Source organism: Perca flavescens, chromosome 8, assembly GCF_004354835.1.
Source record: "Perca flavescens isolate YP-PL-M2 chromosome 8, PFLA_1.0, whole genome shotgun sequence".
Lineage (NCBI taxonomy): Eukaryota > Metazoa > Chordata > Actinopteri > Perciformes > Percidae > Perca > Perca flavescens.
The window spans coordinates 32987891-33007243 of record NC_041338.1 but is presented as its reverse complement, the minus strand read 5'-3'; the positions used below and the strand labels follow the sequence as shown (position 1 = coordinate 33007243).

Here is a 19353-nt window from a genome sequence, read left to right as displayed (position 1 = left end):
GCGTTCGTCCAATCAGCTGCCGGTTTTCATTTTTGGGCGACCTTGCAGATTAGCGCCGCCTGCTGTTATGGAGACGTATTACATCTCATCGTTTCGGTGTGTTCCGAGGCACTTTTTTGACCAACTCGGGGAGACCGATCAGTCCGACTGATAAAAAAAACAAATAAAATGATGCACAGGTGCATTTTTAAATTATACAGATAATATTTGAAACAATAATGTAATAAAATAGCCTACAATTATCTATTCTATCCTGAAAACCCACCAAAATCCCATTACAATACCTAGGCCTACAACTTTAATGTGATATAATTCAATTTTAACTGGATTTTGGTTCATATAGCCTCTATTGTACACATTATATATAGGTTAAATTATATGAATTATTTCACTGCTTGTTGCTACGACTCTCTGTGACTACCAGCCTATGCTATCCTAAATTGGTCATATTACACACACACACACACACACGCACGCGCACGCACGCACGCACACACACACACACACACACACACACACACACACACACACACACACACACACACACACACACACACACACACAGGCAGGCAGAGCGTCAGCCAGACAGATGTACAAACTGTCTCCTGCTGCAGCTCAAGGACTGAAGGACACTGTACAGCGAGCTGATAAGCGGCTTTAATCGGCTAATTTGCTGCAGGTTAAACTCACCGGAGCTAAAAACACCCGCAGTCCGACGCACGGTCGTCCCTCTTCAACCTGAGCGTTTAACAGAGAGGACACTTTGGATTTCCTCTCCAGCCTTCCGATGAGTTGAGGATTTTACTCGCTTTTTGACTTTTCAGTCTTCGCGACACAAAATGTTCCCTTCTCAAGAGGACAGACGCAACTTCACCAGCACCTGTTTAGCAATTATGAGTTAAGGGTGTAGATGCGTGTTTAATTTTGGAAATAGAACCAAACTCCACCTGTTTCCACCATCTTTTACGCGAAGGATTTTGTTGCGTAAAGTGCGCAGCGGGGAGCGCTCTGAAGCTCCACAGTAGAGTCTGTTAGAGTCTCCCTGACACCGTGATGAGACCACAGTGCGGGGACCAGAGTCCGGCCCGGCCTTCATGAGAGTCCGCTTGCCGCGCTGCTGCGGCTCGGACCGGGACGGAGCGGAGGAGCCGCGGCGTAGCCTAGATGGAGGCCAACCTGAGCGCGGACGCGTCGGCAGCAGCGGCGGCTCCGGAGGCGGCCGCTGGGGGACACAACGTGCCTGCCCTGTTGTTCGGGGTGCTGCTGATCGTTGTGATCATCTGCGGGAACCTGCTGGTGTGTCTGAGCGTGTTCACCGAGAAGGCGCTGAAGACCACCACCAACTACTTCATCGTCAGTCTCGCGGTGGCGGATCTGATGCTCGCGGTGCTCGTGCTGCCGCTCTTCGTCTACTCCGAGGTGAGATCAGCCGGAAACACACGTCTGTGGGAATATTAAGTTTGGGTATAGATAGCTACAGGTGAGGCAGCTGCTTTCTACTTTAAATGTTGACTTTACAGCTGCGTGCAGAGCTGTTCCAGGGGGCCCCCACTCTGTTCCAGGGGCCCCACAGAGTCCTTAGAGTCCATATGCAGGTCTGTCTATCTCTGCAATGGATTCTTAATCCTTAAAATAATAATAATAATTAATAAATTTATATAGCTCTTTATCATAGACACTCAAAGTGCTTCCTCTCTGTTTCCTCTGATCTCTTCCAACTTAATTAATGGATCAATGAATGCACTGTTATGTGTTTTATGAAGTATCTGCTTGCTTCAAGTGGGTTTAAGGGTTACAAATCTCTGAAAATCAACCCCAAAAAGCATAAAAGTCATCACAACAATTGTCACTTTAAAGATGTGCGGCTATTTAAGGAATGGCTGTCATGTCATTCAGTCAGGGGTTGATTAGAGGGTTTTACACCTTACAAATCCCTTAAACCATGCAGATCAACAAGTACACAGTACATTTGCATCTTTTGTTCTCACACTTCAGATCTTTATTGAGGAAACTTGAGGAAAATTGTTTCCACAGCAAGGCAAAATTAAAAACATAAACAAAATAAAAAAACAATAGAGGACGTTACTAGTGATGAGAAAAAAAAACCTCAATAAGAACAGGGATAAGAGAAAGATCTGAGATGAACAAGGAGAAAGTTAGAATTACAAGTTCTTATTGCACATGGGATCAATAAAAACTTGAGCCTGATGTATGGAGCTAAATCGGGGCCAAATGTTTTGTTCATTTGAAAAAAATATATATAGTTGAAAAAATAAAGCTTGAAATTGAAAATTTAAGTTTTGGTCAAAACTTGGAAAAAATAAAACCATGTATTCAAACTTAAAATAAGTGTACCAATTTTTCTTTCAGTTTGAATAAAATATAGATTAAATTCTGGAATTATTTTGAATAAATTATAAATTTTCATTTTTCACTTTAATATTTGTTTTCAGTTCCACATTTCATGTTTTCAGATTCAAAACTTTTTTTTTTACGCCTTCAAATCTTTTTTTTTTTTTCGGTTTCAAATCTTTTTTTTCGTTTTCAGATCTGTTTTTCACTTTCAGATAATTTTTTTCGGTTTCAGACTTTTGGCCCTGATTTTGCGTGGGGGGCGTGGCTTCAACTCAGAGGGGCGTGGTATTATGAGTGACAGCCTAACAACGAAGGCAGAAGACTCCTCTGTCATGTTGACTTCAGGAAATGGTGTTACTGTGAGAACTATGACTGAATGCTTTCTATCCACTATATACATGTGATGTTTACTTAATAAACTGATGCAAGTGACAAAGTTCCATTTAAAAAATTGTATTGGACAACACATGGTACCAATTACACTATAAGAGCAATAAACTGATTGTGCAGTTCGGCAGGAACAATGACTTCTCCCACTTCCATGTATGACATTAAATGTAGCACCACAGTATTCACTCGGCAGTCAGCATAGCGTCCGCTCCTTAAGGCAACCTGCTGGCGCAGCCCACAGGTAAGACATGTGAAAGATATTAGCCTTTTTGAATGGATACTTTGGGACATTATCCCGCAGTGGCATTTTTTTTTTTTGTCATTAACACATAAAGGGAAAATAGGTGGACAGCTGGAAATGAAGCATCGTTAGCACAAAAGTTAGCATTAACTAACGTTAGCTTCACACTAGCTGGTGTTTTTACACCAATTTTAGTGTCCAGCTCAAGTTTTTGACTTTAACGTGTAGTGGTCTTTGTTAACCTCTGTTTGTCAGAATGACCATAACTCGACAGTGGCTGCCTGCAGCCGTACAGCCTTATAAATGTAAAACATTATAGATAACTAACATTGCTAGTGTTACCTTTTCATGGTTAGTTTAAACAACATAACTTGTCCTGGTCCGCTTTGTTAATCAATCAATCAATCAAAGCTTTTATTACGGACACACACGGTCCAGAAAACAGACAGTAAGACATACAAATACAAAAAGACAAGTTAGTGTATTCTGATACTTAAGTTAGGTTGTGGTAGAAGCCTTCAAAGTTTGCCCACTTGGCATATTTTGTAAGGCATAACTGTCATGCTGTTACATGTAACGTTATAGTGTAAAACGTAATTTATCAGGCCAGAGCATTAATGTAAAGTCATATTTGTCTACTCTATAAAAGGAGACCTTCTTCACTGCAGCCAGTGTCAAGTTATGGTCATTCTGACAAACCGAGGTTAACAAAGACCAATACACGTTAAAGTAAAAAAAAACTTGAGCTGGACACTGAAATTAGTGTAAAACACCAGCTAGTGTGAAGCTAACGTTAGTTAATGCTAACTTTAGTGCTAGCGATGCTTGATTGCCAGCTTTGTCCAGCTGTCCACCTATTTTCCTTTTATGTGTTAATCAAAAAAAAAAAATGCCATTGAGGGGATAACGTCGCAAAGTATCTATTCAAAAATGCTAATATCTTTCACATGTCCTACCTGTGGGCTGGTGCCAGTGAATACTGTGGTGCTATAAGTCATACATGGAAGTGGGAGAAGTCATTGTTCCTGCTGAACTGCACAATCTGGCACAGTTTATTGCTCTTATAATGTAATTGGTGCCATTTGTTGTCCAAAACATTTTTTTAAATGGAACTTTGTCACTGGCATCAGTTTAAGTAAAAATCACATGTATATAGTGGATAGAAAGCATTCAGTCATAGTTCTCACAGTAACACCATTTCCTGAAGTCAACATGACAGAGGAGTCTTCTGCCTTCTTTGATAGGCTGTCACTCATAATACCACGCCCCTCTGAGTTGAAGCCACGCCCCCCACGCCAAATCAGGGCCAAAAGTCTCAAACGAAAAAAAAAAAAAATATCTGAAAGTGAAAAACAGATCTGAAACGAAAAAAAAAAGATTTGAAGCCAAAAAAAAATTTGAAGCCGTAAAAAAAATAACTTTTGAATCTGAAAACATGAAATGTGGAACTGAAAACAAATATAAAAGTGAAAAATGAAAATTTATAATTTATTCAAAATAATTCCAGAATTGAATCTATATTTTATTCAAACTGAAAGAAAAATTGGTACACTTATTTTTAGTTCAAATACATGGTTTTATTTTTTCCAAGTTTTGACCAAAACTTAAATTTTCAATTTCAAGCTTTATTTTTTCAACTATATATATTTTTTTCGAATGAACAAAACATTTGGCCCCGATTTAGCTCCATACTGATGCACCTTGTTTTACACATCTGCTGTGATGGATTTGTGTTAATCAAAAGTGTGATTAAACATTACGTTGTGGTAACACAAATACCACAACGTACGAATACTGTGCTTCAGGTAAAAGTCATTCATCATTTTACTTGGGTAAAAGCATTTGTTTGAGATACAGGTTGCTGTAGTTATACTTAATTAAAGTACCAAAAAATGGCACATTTCAGAATAAAATATAATACATCTGGATTATAATTATTGTCCATCCATCTGTCCATCCAAAGGAGTGTCAGTATGTCTGTCCATCCATCCATCCATACATCCATCCATCCATCTATCCATTAATCCATGTTTTTTTGGGACTCAGTTTAAAAAACAACACGTTAGTGAGGTCCGGGCTTTGAAATCAGTGAACTTTCCCTTTAACCGTTAACACTGAACTCCAGCTGACCCTCAGGTGACGCCCCGCCCCCTCCCATGACATCACTGAGCGGATTTTACAACACCTCATCCGACAGCAGCAGAAATCTAAATTGTCTCTTTGTTTTATTTTACTCTCATTCATTTGCCTAATTCATCTTTAACTGACTTGACCCTAAAACTATGATGAACTCGAACACTTGAGTCCTCACAGTTAACTTTTTGTTGGTTTGTTTTGTACTGAACAAACATTTGACCACCAAAACCTAGCTATATTATACATATATAAAATGTATTAATTATAAATATACAATAAAGAAAACCCGTCTCAATCAAGGTCCACTTACTGGCTTCTTCTGGGGCTTTTGACCTAATCACGCAGTCTTCATCAGCAGATGTACTGAGTGTGTCCCTCTCAGTTCCAGGACGGCGTGTGGACCCTCAGCACCACCCTCTGTGACGGCCTGATGACCATGGACGTGATGCTCTGCACCTCCTCCATCTTCAACCTCTGCGCCATCAGCGTCGACAGGTCGGTGCTCAACTAAAGACACACACACGCACACGCACACACACACACACACACATATGATGAAGAATCAATCAAACCTTAATGTTCGTCATCACCACCCAAACAAAAATCAAGAAAAGATGACACAGTAACTATAATATTCAAGACCAATATACACGCACGCACACACCCAGCAGGTCAGTCTGTGAAAAGTCATTGTAGTAAAAAAAAAGTGGTAGCAGCGGTGGAAGAAGTCATAAGATCTTTACCAATACCACACCGTGATACAGTACTCTGTTACAAGCAATGACCTGCATCCAAAATCCTACTTATGTATATGTTGTATATCATATACACTCAGCGGCAACTTTATTAGGCACACTTTAGTCTTTCATTGCGGTGTGCGATGTGGTTAAACATAATTTGCTCTTACCAGTGTATCACCGTGTGTACTTCGTCCACAGGAATCCCGCCGATCGGTCCCAAAACGTCCCAGTTAGAGAGGAAATGACCGAAACATATTCTTTGTAAATCTTTACAATGGTTCCCCGAAAGGAACAAGCAGGCCTGCCTTGTTGCAGGATCCAAATGTTTTCTTCAAAACTTATCATTTTCAGTGTGTAGCTTGCTAGCTCTAAGTTTGTTCTTGTTTCCCGAAGCGAACGAAGGTAGACAATGGCAACACAGAGAGCGGAAGGTGGGGAACATCCAGGCAATTTTCCTGAAAATATACTTTGGTTAATCAAGACTAGGTACACTTTTATAATCAAATGTGATCTAATACATCAACTCTGCCATAAATTCTGCCTTTACAAAGATAATAGTGTTTAGATTTACACTGTCAGAGAAGTGTTCATCTAACTACGTTACTTATTGAGTAACGTGGTGTTGAACTAAACTGCATTATATTGAGAGGTGTTTCTCCAAATATTTTGTCCACACCATCTATGACAAGGACAGAATATTAGACTTGAAACAAGAAGATCCCGAACTCTGCTCCTGCGACAGCATCACCATTTAGTGAAGAGACGTAAGAGTACGCTTAATGGTTGAAAAAACTCTAAACGAAGGTCTAGAGGGGACAAAAAGAAGCTTCCCTTTCCGGTCTAATGTGATATTTTTCAACGCATCTGCATCGAAGAATTGTTGGATGTGCGAATTGTTTCTTAAAAAAAGGGGCGGACTATTAGAAACATCTTTCAATATAATGCACTCCAGTATAACACCGCCACCAACTACAACTTCAATGATACACTTGTCTCGTATTTTACGAAAATAGTTCACTGAAACGTGTTTCTGAAAACATTGTAAGCGAGAAATAGGCCGTGCAGTTGCTGAATCTGTCTTCATTTCAGATCGTCTGATTTTGAGAGGCTTAGTCAGACTTTTCATTTCCGGGTTAACGCCCCACCAATCAGATTGGTCATTGAGTCCGACTGCCCACTGGCCGATTCAACAAGTCAAATCGGCCCAAATGAACGCCGACGGCTCCTCCGACTGACGACGGCGCGGAACACACCGAACAGACTCGAGTCACCGACCTCGCCAGGCCTTAAAACCGAAAGAGAAACACAAACAAACAAATTATCAAAAAAATTCATCAAGGAAATTCATTAGAACAGTTTCATAGCAAACCATCAATTGGGGAGAAATTTCACTCAAAACCACAAAATTACAACCTCATGGTGGCGCTAAAGGAAAAGTCTTTTGTACAGTATCGTACTAACCCATTCACGAAAGAAAGCAGTGCAGGTAATGATCCAGTAATATGTTTTCTGAAATGAGCAATTTAGCATGAGTACTTCTACTTTTTGGAACTTTTAAGTATTTTTTTGATGCCAGTACGTTGGTTCATCAGCAGATGGAAGCAGTTTGTATCAACGTCTGTAACTCATACATTGAATATAATGGAAAGTTTGAACATCTTGGGTACATATCTACATCTGCAGTTGAAGATCAGTTTTCCACTGATTGGTGGTCTGGAGACCACCAATGTCAGGATTTATCGTCTGGAGACTGTGAATGTTTGTATACAATTATAGAGGGAGAATGACCGACCACCGTCTTGCTAGCATGACCAAAAACAATTCAACAAATTCATCCAGAACACCTAAAAAAAAGTCCCTGGATTTGACCGAATGTTTCACCGGAGCAAACAGTTTTTATCACGGTGAATTTCCTCTAGCAGTAGTGAGGAAGATGCAAGTGATTCAGACGCAGCTCTGCAGCACAAACAAACCCTAAAAGTCCTGCAGGAATATCAGAGGAAACTCTGTGCAGTTAATTAAAAGGAAGGGGTCAAAGTTCAGCCGTAACTGAAAGCCTCCGTGTCATAACCTGAGTTGTAAGTCGTCCTTCAGGTCGCAGGTCAACCAGCGGATTATCAAAACCAGAGTCCTGAGGACGTTTCAGCTCTCCACCAAACATCAGACATCATGCCACAGTTCACTCTCATGTGGAAATATGACGATAACCTTCTTGTGTGTTTCCTGTAAAAGCTCCAAAAGAAGAAAAATCCGAACAATTTAAAGCCTCAAATGGAGGAATGCGTCTCCTTAGATTGACGCAATGAGATTATCCAAACTCTCGGCTGATGTTGAAGGATGAAACTAGAAGCTGCTGCTTGAATCTGGTGTCCCAACTCCAGATAAATATGATTACATCGGAGACTGACGGCGGCAGTAAAGCTAACGTAGACTGATGGTGATAATCTGAAGCTTTTTGAAGCAGCCGGCAGCAGTTAGAGGTTTAAGAGTCTGAATAATTCAAAGGGAGCAGGCACGAAACCGATCCCGATGGTCTGCAGAGAGTCCACCTGTCCACAGGCTTCTGATGTCTCTGCAGGTTTGAAGGTTTTTAACAGCAAACTGACTGATGACTTGCTGTCATTCAGGGATGGATTACTGAACAGGACCGTGGGTCCAGGCGCTGAGGGGGGGGGCCCCTGAGCCAGACTGTCATTCATATTTCTTGTTCTTGAAAGTTAAAGAGGTCATTCTTTTGTTCAGTTCAGACACTTTAGTTAATCCCAATTGGCAATTCTATTACAGCTTCCCAGTTCATAAAGTCAGTTCCAACAAACGCTCACCAAATAGTAGTTAACATTTTTTAAAGATACCAGAGGAAACATATTAAAAAGATATGGGGACAGGTTACAATAACTAAAAGCATTAAATAAAAGCAATACATAATAGACAATAAATAAAGGCAATACATAATAGACAATAAATAAAGGCAATAATAAATCAATATAAAAGAAAATGTACAATAGTCTCTGTGATAGCCATCTTTGAAGATGAGCATTGTTTGTGTTGAGCAGCCTGATAGCAGAAGTAATACAAGACTTGGAATAGCGATAAGTTCTCCTCGGAGGCATTGTGGAGAACTCTGTATGCAGTCTAGTTGGCTAATCATTTTCTTTGCATTCTCAGCCACCAGTTTCTCCCACAGGGAGCCGAAGTCCCTCTGCTGAACTCCAATATTCTTGGTGTAAACCTTCACAGTGTAATGCTGTTTCGGCTGTCCTCATTCAGACCGTCCTCCAGCCCAGCCTCATGGCAGTTCGTGAAATGGTGACGTTATTGGATCTATTGATTTGTGTACTGAACACGTTAATGTCGTAATTTTCATGCGGTAAGCACGTATTTTAAAGTAATGTATTTCAATGGGAAGCATATTTCGTGATCACAGAACGATTACGGTAGCGAGTAGTATTGATAAGGCGAAAATCCGCACAGGGAGGTTGGTCAGGGGGGTGGACGGGTCAAACAACTCAGGACTTTCACATCAGAGAGCGGAGATCGCGCCCTGCGTGTTGCAGTTCCTTTCTGCGTTATTTTCTTCCTAACCACAACCGTCACGTTGTTGTCGGCGTCTCCTGCGTGTGACAGTTCCTTTCCACGTTGTTATTTTCCTAACTACAACTGTCCCGTTGTTGTGGCCGGCGTGTGGCGTTTCATTTCCCTGTTGTTGTGTCCCCCAGAGCAGCCCAGTGTCATGGCAGTTTGTGAAATAAACGAGAAAATCGTGACCTGTACACGAATCAATAAATCAAAATAACATGACCATTTCATGAACTGGCGTGAGACCAGGTTGCGTCCTCACCCAGAAAACGACCGTATAGGTCGATTGTGCAAGCATGCACATGACGACCCATATGTATGTTGGCTGTTAGGCAGCGAGCTCTCGTGGCTGTAGTAAATATTGGGGGAGCAAATGAGGAGGTGAAGTGACAAAGTTTGAAATTAACCGACTTTTCCGGAGTTCCTGACGCAGTTACAATCTCAATTTAATAGTTTTACGTGACTCGTTTTAAGCCAATGCCTGATGATTTCCGAACCTTAAGTATTTTTGTTGCCTAAACTCAACTAACAATGTTCACTACATGTTTAAAACCTCTTTATCTGTACTGAGCAGAACTTGGAAAGACTGGCTTTAAACGACATTTTGAATACCCCTTATAATTGTGTTTTAGTTATTTATGACGAATGCTCTGTGTTTTTGTCCCTGCTCATTGTTCCTCTTTTGTGCACAGTCACTTGAACAATACATTTTGATCTCAATGGGACCAGCTATTTAAAGAAAGAATTAAATAATTGACCAAGGACATTTTGACCGGTCAATCACAAGCGTAACGATCATTATTAACTGCTGCATGAAAGCATCATTAACTTTTTTAGATCCGGCTGTGAAAGGTCAGATTGTCTGCTGTGAAAATAAAAACGGCAAAGAAAGAAGAGTGCTCTGATTCTGTCAAGATTCAAATTAGTTAGTTTTAAATGGTTGCAATTAATAAGACAATGAAAGGTGAATGTTGTTATTTTTGTGGTTATTTCTGTATTTTATGTTATTTTTGTGGTTATTTCTGTATTTTATGTTGTTATTTTAAACCGTTTTTTTATTTTATTTTTACTCTTGAGATGTCAACACAAAGAAAAGCTCTTCAGTAGCATCACCTGCAGAAATAAAAGAGTGTTTTATCCACTCAAACTATCGTTCAGGTTGTCCTAAAATGTCTTCATAATGTTCCTGCTCACCAGAGGATGAACCCATTAAACGTGTTTCATGCTTCTTGCATTCGGCGTGCTCGGCGATATGACACAAACACGACCTGGGTGCGGAGGGTCTGCTGGGGGTCTTGAAGGCCGAGCCGCGCGCCTCCAACATTTTCTAACAACGCACAATGATTGGCTACAGGAGAGAAGTTTTTTGAGCTGCTCTGACCGTAATCAGTATGAAAGACCATACGCACCGTCCGCAGCGCATCGCCGCAGCGCATCGCCGCACCGCATCGCCGCACCGCATCGCCCGCAGCGCATCGCCCGCAGCGCAGCGCCCGCAGCGCATCGCCCGCAGCGCATCGCCCGCAGCGCATCGCCGCAGCGCATCGCCGCAGCGCATCGCCGCAGCGCATCGCCCGCGCTGAAGGCAAGAACACATGAAACTTGTTTTTTTTTTTTTTTAATGATCCTTTGACTTTTCTTCTAGCGCCAACCTCAGGAGAAACTGTACATTTCGCTTTACTAAACCTTTAAGAATATCTAAATCATTCTAAAGAACAAAAGAAAAGGAAGAAAATGCAGGGGCGATTCTAGGGTCAGAGCTTTTAGGGGTGCTGAGCTCTCCCTCTTTTCACACAAAAACCAAAAATATGTCTATTGAAAAATAATTTTATCATTTTAACATTGGTTTAACTAACTCCAACATCCAGATTTTTTTTTGAGACCTTTTCAGAGCACCAGCTTAATTGTGAGAGTTTACACAGACAGCCCCCTGTAACAAACACAAAACCTGACCGTTAACTCGATGTGCCTCCTTTTTGTATCAACAGTCATCAGATTGGTTAGATTAGATTCAATTGTATTGTCATTGAACAAAGTAACTATGGAGGAAATATTTATTCATAATTCAAATTGAAAGTCCAAAGAGAAATTGAAAGTCCAAAGGGAAAACAAAGCGAGATCAAATTAAAAATTATTATTTTTTAAATTTTCCATTTGGCTTTGGCTTTTGAATTTAATATTTGGCTTTTGAATTTCAATGTATCATTGGCTTTTAATTTTCATTTAATATTTGGCTTTTGAATTTCAATTTAACATTGGATTTTAATTTTCATTTAATATTTGGCTTTTGAATTTCAATTTAACATTGGATTTTAATTTTCATTTAATATTTGGCTTTTGAATTTCAATTTAACATTGGATTTTAATTTTCATTTGGCTTTTGAATTTCAATTTAACATTGGATTTTAATTTTCATTTAATATTTGGCTTTTGAATTTCAATTTAACATTGGATTTTAATTTTCATTTAATATTTGGCTTTTGAATTTCAATTTAACATTGGATTTTAATTTTCATTTGGCTTTTGAATTTCAATTTAACATTGGATTTTAATTTTAATTTAATATTTGGCTTTTGAATTTCCATTTAACATTGCCTTTTCATTTGGACTTGACACATGTCAATGTAAATGAGGAGGCGTGGCCCAAAGGCTGATGGGAGGGTCTGAAACCAAAGGGGTGCAGAGGCCCCTTATGAGCAGCAGGGGGAGCTTACTGCTGAGGAGCTCACTGTTAAGCATCTGTCTGCAGATTCACCACTAGGCTGGGTCTTGTTTCACATGATAGAAAATGATGATGTAAGCTAAACACAAACCACATTTCATGCAACAACCGTGAAGTTTTCATGTAGTTACTATAATTGGGCCCGTGTTAGTGAGGACTAGATTAGGACTGGATTTAAAGCTGATTCTGGTTCCCAACTTCGCCCCAGGTGTGTCTGTTTAAAACACGACTCAGACAACTTCTCTCTTTTGATGTTATATTTTATTAAGCAACAGTAGAAACATGGGTGTGGGAAGCTCTGCTTACGTGTGTTTGTGTGTGGTCAGATCTCGAGGACGCACACACACACAATCTCAACCGGATAGTCATCGTCCGAACTGCGACCTCTCCTTTTTCTTTCTCTCTCTTTTTTCTCCGGTTGGTGCGCGCGATGTGAGGTGCGTGTCCGCGCTATTCTCCAACATGGAGCCTACTCACAACTATCACTCCTGATTGACGGCCTTTTGTACAGCCCGTGTAGGCTACTTTTTCAGACTTCCAGCTAACAGCGGTGTCTGTGAGCATCACTGGCCGGCCAGCAGGGAGGCGATCCAATTATAGTAACTATATGAAAACTTCACGGTTGTAGCATGAAATGTGGTTTGTGTTTAGCTTACATCATCATTTTCTATCATGTGAAACAAGACCCAGCCTAGTGGTGAATCTGCAGACAGATGCTTAACAGTGAGCTCCTCAGCAGTAAGCTCCCCCTGCTGCTCATAAGGTGCCTCTACACCCCTTTGGTTTCAGACCCTCCCATCAGCCTTTGCGCCACGCCTCCTCATTTACATTGACATGTGTCAAGTCCAAATGAAAAGGCAATGTTAAATGGAAATTCAAAAGCCAAATATTAAATGAAAATTAAAATCCAATGTTAAATGGAAATTCAAAAGTCAAATATTAAATGAAAATTAAAATCCAATGTTAAATGGAAATTCCAAAGCCAAATATTAAATGAAAATTAAAATCCAATGTTAAATTGAAATTCAAAAGCCAAATATTAAATGAAAATTAAAATCCAATGTTAAATTGAAATTCAAAAGCCAAATATTAAATGAAAATTAAAATCCAATGTTAAATTGAAATTCAAAAGCCAAATATTAAATGAAAATTAAAATCCAATGTTAAATTGAAATTCAAAAGCCAAATATTAAATTCAAAAGCCAAAGCCAAATGGAAAATTTAAAAAATAATAATATTTTTAATTTGATCTCGCTTTGTTTTCCCTTTGGACTTTCAATTTCTCTTTGGACTTTCAATTTGAATTATGAATAAATAATTCATAAATTCAAACATTTCCTCCATAAGTAACAGGTACTTGGACAACAAAATGTAATTCATCTTCTGTAAATTATTTACAAATGGCCATCTCTAACATATCTGGTTGCATTACTGTCTGAACTTTCATAAACCAATATAAGTCATCAATAAATAATAATAAAACAAGCTTCACATCAACCCAACATACATTTAAAAAAATTGTATTATGGGCTGTCAGTTTGTCATTTCAGGGGCCACAGATTGTAAAATGTCTCTCACTCGTTGCAGGTTCATCGCCGTGTTAATCCCTCTCGCCTACAACAGGAAGCACGTGGACCTGCGGCAGGCGCTGCTGCTGTCGGCCACCTGGATCATGGCCCTGGCGGTGGCCTCACCCATCATGTTCGGCATCAACAACGTGCCGGGCCGCGACCCCGCCGAGTGCAAACTAGAGAACGACGACTACGTCCTGTACTCGTCCGTGTGCTCCTTCTTCATCCCGTGTCCCATCATGCTGCTCTTGTACTGCGGCATGTTCCGTGGCCTGCGGCGCTGGGAGGAGGCGCGTAAAGCCAAGCTGAAGAACAGCATCACGGCCTGCCGCAAGCTGCAGGAGGCCGCCGCCGCGCTGCCGCCGCTGGCCTCGCTGCCGCCGCCGCTGCCGCCCATCATAGAGAGGGAGCTGACGGAGAATCTGGATGAGCCGTCCGTCTTCCCGTCCACAGAAAAGCCCTTCCACTCAGAGGACAGGGGCGGCCCTGTGCATACCGTCAGCTTCACCGAGATCAAGTTCAACCCAGACCCTCGCAGGAGGAAGACGGCCAAGATCAACAACCGGGAGAGGAAGGCCATGAAGGTGCTTCCTGTCGTTGTGGGTGAGTTCACTTCCTGTTAAGCAGTTTTAGCCCTACCACACAAGACTGGACTACCAATAAACTGGGCAACTAGATTAAAGGATCCAGAATTCAACACTGGTGGTTTATTGTATACTTAATGTGAGCCTGATGAATGCCACAAGCTGAAACTGAGCGATCTCACAATATAGGGGTGAGCTCTGGGCCTCGGGCCACTGTAGAGTCAGGGGTTTCTGGCACAACTGCACCTGCTTTCAAAGTGCACAGAGAAAGGAAACAGTCATAGAGGGTCATAACTCCTGCAACACTTCAGGTAGTCTCACACTGACAGACCTATCTCAACAGCGCTGTGGAGTAAGGTCTGGAATAGGAGAAAACAACTCTCTGGGTTGTTTGCATTTCTCAACCGTTGTCGGAATTAAACAACACAGATTCACTTAAAACAGATAGCCTCGTGGTGCATTCACAGTAATTGTAAAATACCCTTTTCCCATCTGGGGTTCAACAACAACTTACTGGTGAAATAAGTTATTGTTATAGTTATTACATTATTATTAAATCTTTAATTTTGACCACGGCCTTAGCAATAAACAAGTCACTGACTGTTGTTTACTACCCTTCTTTCTTTTCCTTCTTTTTTTTTTACTTTATTGAAAAGTACCGGTTCAGGCACCGGCACAGTTTTAAAAGTATCGATTTAGCACCGGTATGGAAAAAAACCCAAACAATACCCAACCCTACTCCAGACAAGTACAAATCAGAAAACAGAGTGACTGAAAGAAGATGGGATAATAGACAACAACTTAGAGTTTAGGCAAGAGTGCAGAAAAAAAAAACACACAAAAATGGCCAAAAGGAAAAAATAAAATAACATTTTGTATATATACACATGATCTTATAAAACATACATCAAATAATTAGGCAAAACACATATAGGCTGTTCATCTACTTTATCACATTACTGACCACCTCATGTTTCATGTTCTAAGAAGCCAATTCTCCACCTTTAAACATGACTCAGCCCCTGACATGGAAGATTACTGGGAGAGAAGGGGACTTTCACAAGCATGTTTGAGGCTTAAGCTCGGAATAACTACAAAACAAAAACCTCAGTAGACAAAACATTTCATTAAAACTTGTGTGGGACAAATATATGTCAAAATCTAAGCTTTGTCTAGCTGCTTTGTCTAGGAAGTGATTAGCAAAATCTGAGTAGCAAACTCAGAATCACGCATGGAAATAAAAAAATTGTTGCATTGAGATGCATCGATAATCGGTTTAGAATCAAATCGTTGGCCTCTGAATTTCATCAAATCGAATCGTGAGGTGCCAAGAGATTCCCACCACTAGAAAACGTCACATACAATGTAATACAGAAACCTGTGCTCTGTCAGGTCAGCGGTAGTTGCTGGTTCAGTTATCCCAGAATAGGTGACTGTGCGCTGGGTACGAGCTGGTCGTGGTGCACTCTCACTTCGTGAACGTTTTTTGCCCCTGTCTGTTCTGAATGTTCAAACACAACGACCGTGTCTGTAACAATGACGACAAAAAGATGAAAGGCGGCATTACTTTTTTGCAAATTCCAACTTCAAACAGAAAGCAGGAAGAAAAAAAGAATATGATGCTGCAGTCGGCTGGAAGATGAAGACAATCTGTCTGTTTTATTTCCATCCCAGTTCAGTCAACTCATGAAATAACTCTGTAGGACTGCTCAAAGCTGACCAAAATGACCAAAATCCACCCGATCGTCTAACAGCAAGATTGATGATTGATCAGGCAATCAGTCATAATGACCGTTCTCAAACTAACCATTAAAAAATGGCCGATCTGGTGGAAAATGTAGGTTGATTCCAAAATTAGTTGGTGGCTAAACCTGCACATTGTCTGCCAAATGTAACATATCCTGGACAAATGTGTTTACTGAACTCAATGACACAAAACATTGACATTGATCGACTCCTGGTAAAACAGCGAACAAGGCGACTCCTCCAAAATGTCAAATTATTAAAAGGTTTAGTGACTGCAATGTAAATACTGTGTGATGGTCAGTAAGTAATCTGTTTACTGTTTACCAAATTAGTTGGTGTCTTAATCCACACATTGTCTGCCAAATGCGACACATCCTGGACAAGTTTGTTCACTGAACTCACGACACAAAACTGATATCAACTCCTAGTAAAAAAAAATCAGAGTTTAGTAACTTTAATGCAAAGTGTTAACGGGTCAGTGAGAAAACCGTTTCGGCCCGACACTGACTGTGGTTGGTCTCACATGGAACAAACATTAGCTCACAAACATTTAGATTAGTTATCGCAAAGTTATTTCAGAGTTACAAAAGATTTAGTAAAAAGTTATCCATCCATTCCCCCAAAAAACGTACATGAATAGTGACATAGGGTGAACTGTTGGGTACCTGAATGCTACACCTCCACCTCTGATGTCTGTTCAGAGGCACTAACACATCAGTTAGAAAAGGTCTTCCTATTAATAGCAGTGTTGGTTCTAATACGTTCAAGTGATTCCCTTTAGCACACAGCAGCTAATCCTGCAGCCCCTTTAATCTGAAATCCAATTATTACATAAGGCTTGGTCAGACTGCAGGTAGTTCTCATGTTCTTTGCGTCATTAGCTCCCCTAACAGTTCAGGTGATATGAGAGCAAGGCTTAACTATATAAAGAAAATGGCTCATTTTCAAATAGTTTAACCAATGCAAGATTTGGTAAATCTGCATTAATAGAATCAGATAAAAATAATGCAGTTCTTTGGTGTTGAGTAAACTCTGGTCTGGTTTTCTATAGTTTCCTTTACTGAAATATTCTTACAACTCTGCCACTGGCTGTCAGCAAATTACACTTAACTACCACTGATCTACGTTGTGCTACCTGTGGAATAACTGACGTGATCACTTACATTAGAAGGTCATCAATAGGTATGTAGGTAGATTGGGAGGTAGGTAGGTAGGTAGGTCTGTAGGTGCATGGATAGGAAGTTGGCAGACTGGTGGGAAGTTAGGTTGGTAGGTAGATCAGTTTGTAGTTTGGGAAACAAATAACTTGGTAGGTGAGCTCAAGTTGCCTCATTATCTCATTTGACTCGGCAACAAATTGGTAGATGGGTCGGTCAGTTTGTGTATATTGGTAAGTATGTTGGTAAGTAAGTAACTTTGTAGGAGGGTAGGTAAGTAAATGGTGAGTTGGTAGGTAAATAGGTGAGTTGGTAAGTTTGAAAATGGGGAACTTGGTACTTTGGTAGGTAGGTTTTTAGGTTAGTAATTACCAAGCCCACAAAGAATCTGCAGTCACAGAATTCTGTAGAATTTTCCGCAGATTACAAACAAATTAAAAAGGAAAAAATAAAAATGTAGAATAATAATGTCTCCACAGCAAGCAGGAAACTGTCCATTAAGTTTTTCATTCTGGATCACTGCTGAAACTGTAAAAAGAAATCTGGTAGGTGAGTTGGTAGGGTCCCATCCCAAGGGTAATCTACCAGCGGTTATTGGTAGGTAGGTTTTCAGGTAGTTAGGTAAGTTCATAGGTTTGTGAAGTATGAAAGTCAATAGGTGGGTGAAGCTCTGCTTCCTTAGCTCATCAACAATTCATCCTGAGAGTAGGGCTGAATGCAGTTAGTGGGCTGGTAAATAGATCCATTGTTAGTATGGTTAGTTAGTAAGTTGGTTCCGCTTCATTAGTAAATCAAACTATTCAGAATAGGGTTTATCTAAATGTTGGTAAAATCGAGTGAGGTTTTTGGTGTTTCTGTCTTTCTCTACTGTAGACTCTTAGGGTCTCTTCTGATTCTTCTTCTCGTGCAGGTGCCTTCCTGTTCTGCTGGACTCCCTTCTTTGTCCTCCACACGATGCGAGCTCGCTGTCAGGGCTGCCACGTCCCACCAGCCCTGATGAGCGTGGTGACGTGGCTCGGCTACGTCAACAGCGCTCTCAACCCCATCATCTACACCGTCTTCAACACCGAGTTCAGGAACTTCTTCAAAAAGTTCCTGCATCGCTGCTTCTCCAAGAACGCCTGATGGCGCTGCCACTGCTGCATGGGCAATTTTTCAGCTGCAACTTCCGACTGTTGATTTATTGTCTGTAGTCTGTGTACTTGGCCATTGTTTTTGTCCTCTGTGAGGTTTTTATTTTTCTACATGTGACGACAGCAAAGTTTGTTAGAGCTTTGTGTAGTTGTGAAGAAGCTGAGGAACAAACTCCGAGGAAACGCAAAACAACTACATCACACAACCAACAAAGACTGATTTTATATGTTGAAATTCATCTTTTCAGAATAAAAGTTTAAATAAAAATGCTGGATTTTTATGGTCTACGCATTGCCAGACCTTCCTCCACAGCGCTGCGCAGGAAGGTCTGGCTATAGTCCACACAGCATTCCGGGATGGGAGAAAAAACGTGCTCTGGTTTATTGGCATTTCTTTAAACCAATCGTCTTGGGCGGGGCTAGGCGCCAGAGTCAATGACGGTGCCTCTGCAAAACACCCTCGGGAAGGAACTTGTTTTGGTGGAACATGGGTACGTTCAAAAGTTGTTTTAGTCGTGCGTGAGAAAACTCAGATAGGACAGATAGTCTAGCTAGCTGTCTGGATTTACCCTGCAGAGATCTGAGGAGCAGTTAACCATAGTCTTCACAAATCCACCGGAGGTTAGAACGCCAACACAAAGAAAGAGGAAGGTGACGGACATCTGGCCGAAAAAGAGGGACATCTGGCGTCACCTGAGCAATCCCGGAAATCAAACATCCTTGATAAAGACTACGGTCAAATCACCCAGATGATAAGATGTTTGGAAAATGGTATATACTCCACTTAATGCAGTTTTGACAGTGCAAAATAAGGCTGCAACCAATTATGTTCCCATCTTTCATATAATTGGAGGAGTTTACTGATCATTAGGGGGCCTGAGCCTTCCCCAAACAATCCGCAACTTCAGTTATTTTCGACAGCAACCTCACCCCCGAACGCCACGTCAATCAAATCACCTGGACTGCCTTTTTTTTCCCCCCTTAAGAACATAGCTCGTCTCC

General features: G+C 40.7%; 1 protein-coding gene across 1 annotated transcript; it reads left to right on the top strand.

Moving 5' to 3' along the window:
• The first annotated feature begins 1164 nt into the window (after positions 1-1164).
• On the top strand, positions 1165-18556 carry drd4a (dopamine receptor D4a). The gene is made up of 4 exons (XM_028585977.1): positions 1165-1419; positions 5505-5617; positions 13748-14334; positions 18129-18556. Exons 1-4 carry the CDS (start codon positions 1165-1167, stop codon positions 18341-18343), a joined length of 1170 nt encoding a protein of 389 aa, XP_028441778.1. The 3' UTR covers positions 18344-18556.
• Positions 18557-19353: the final 797 nt, after the last annotated feature.

Excerpts from the sequence above, each read along its gene's own strand:
- drd4a (XM_028585977.1), top strand. The coding sequence starts at position 1,165 with ATGGAGGCCAACCTGAGCGCGGACGCGTCGGCAGCAGCGGCGGCTCCG. Across the intron at positions 1,420-5,504 it reads CGCTCTTCGTCTACTCCGAG|TTCCAGGACGGCGTGTGGAC; the intron begins GTGAGATCAGCC and ends TGTCCCTCTCAG. Across the intron at positions 14,335-18,128 it reads GGTGCTTCCTGTCGTTGTGG|GTGCCTTCCTGTTCTGCTGG; the intron begins GTGAGTTCACTT and ends CTTCTCGTGCAG.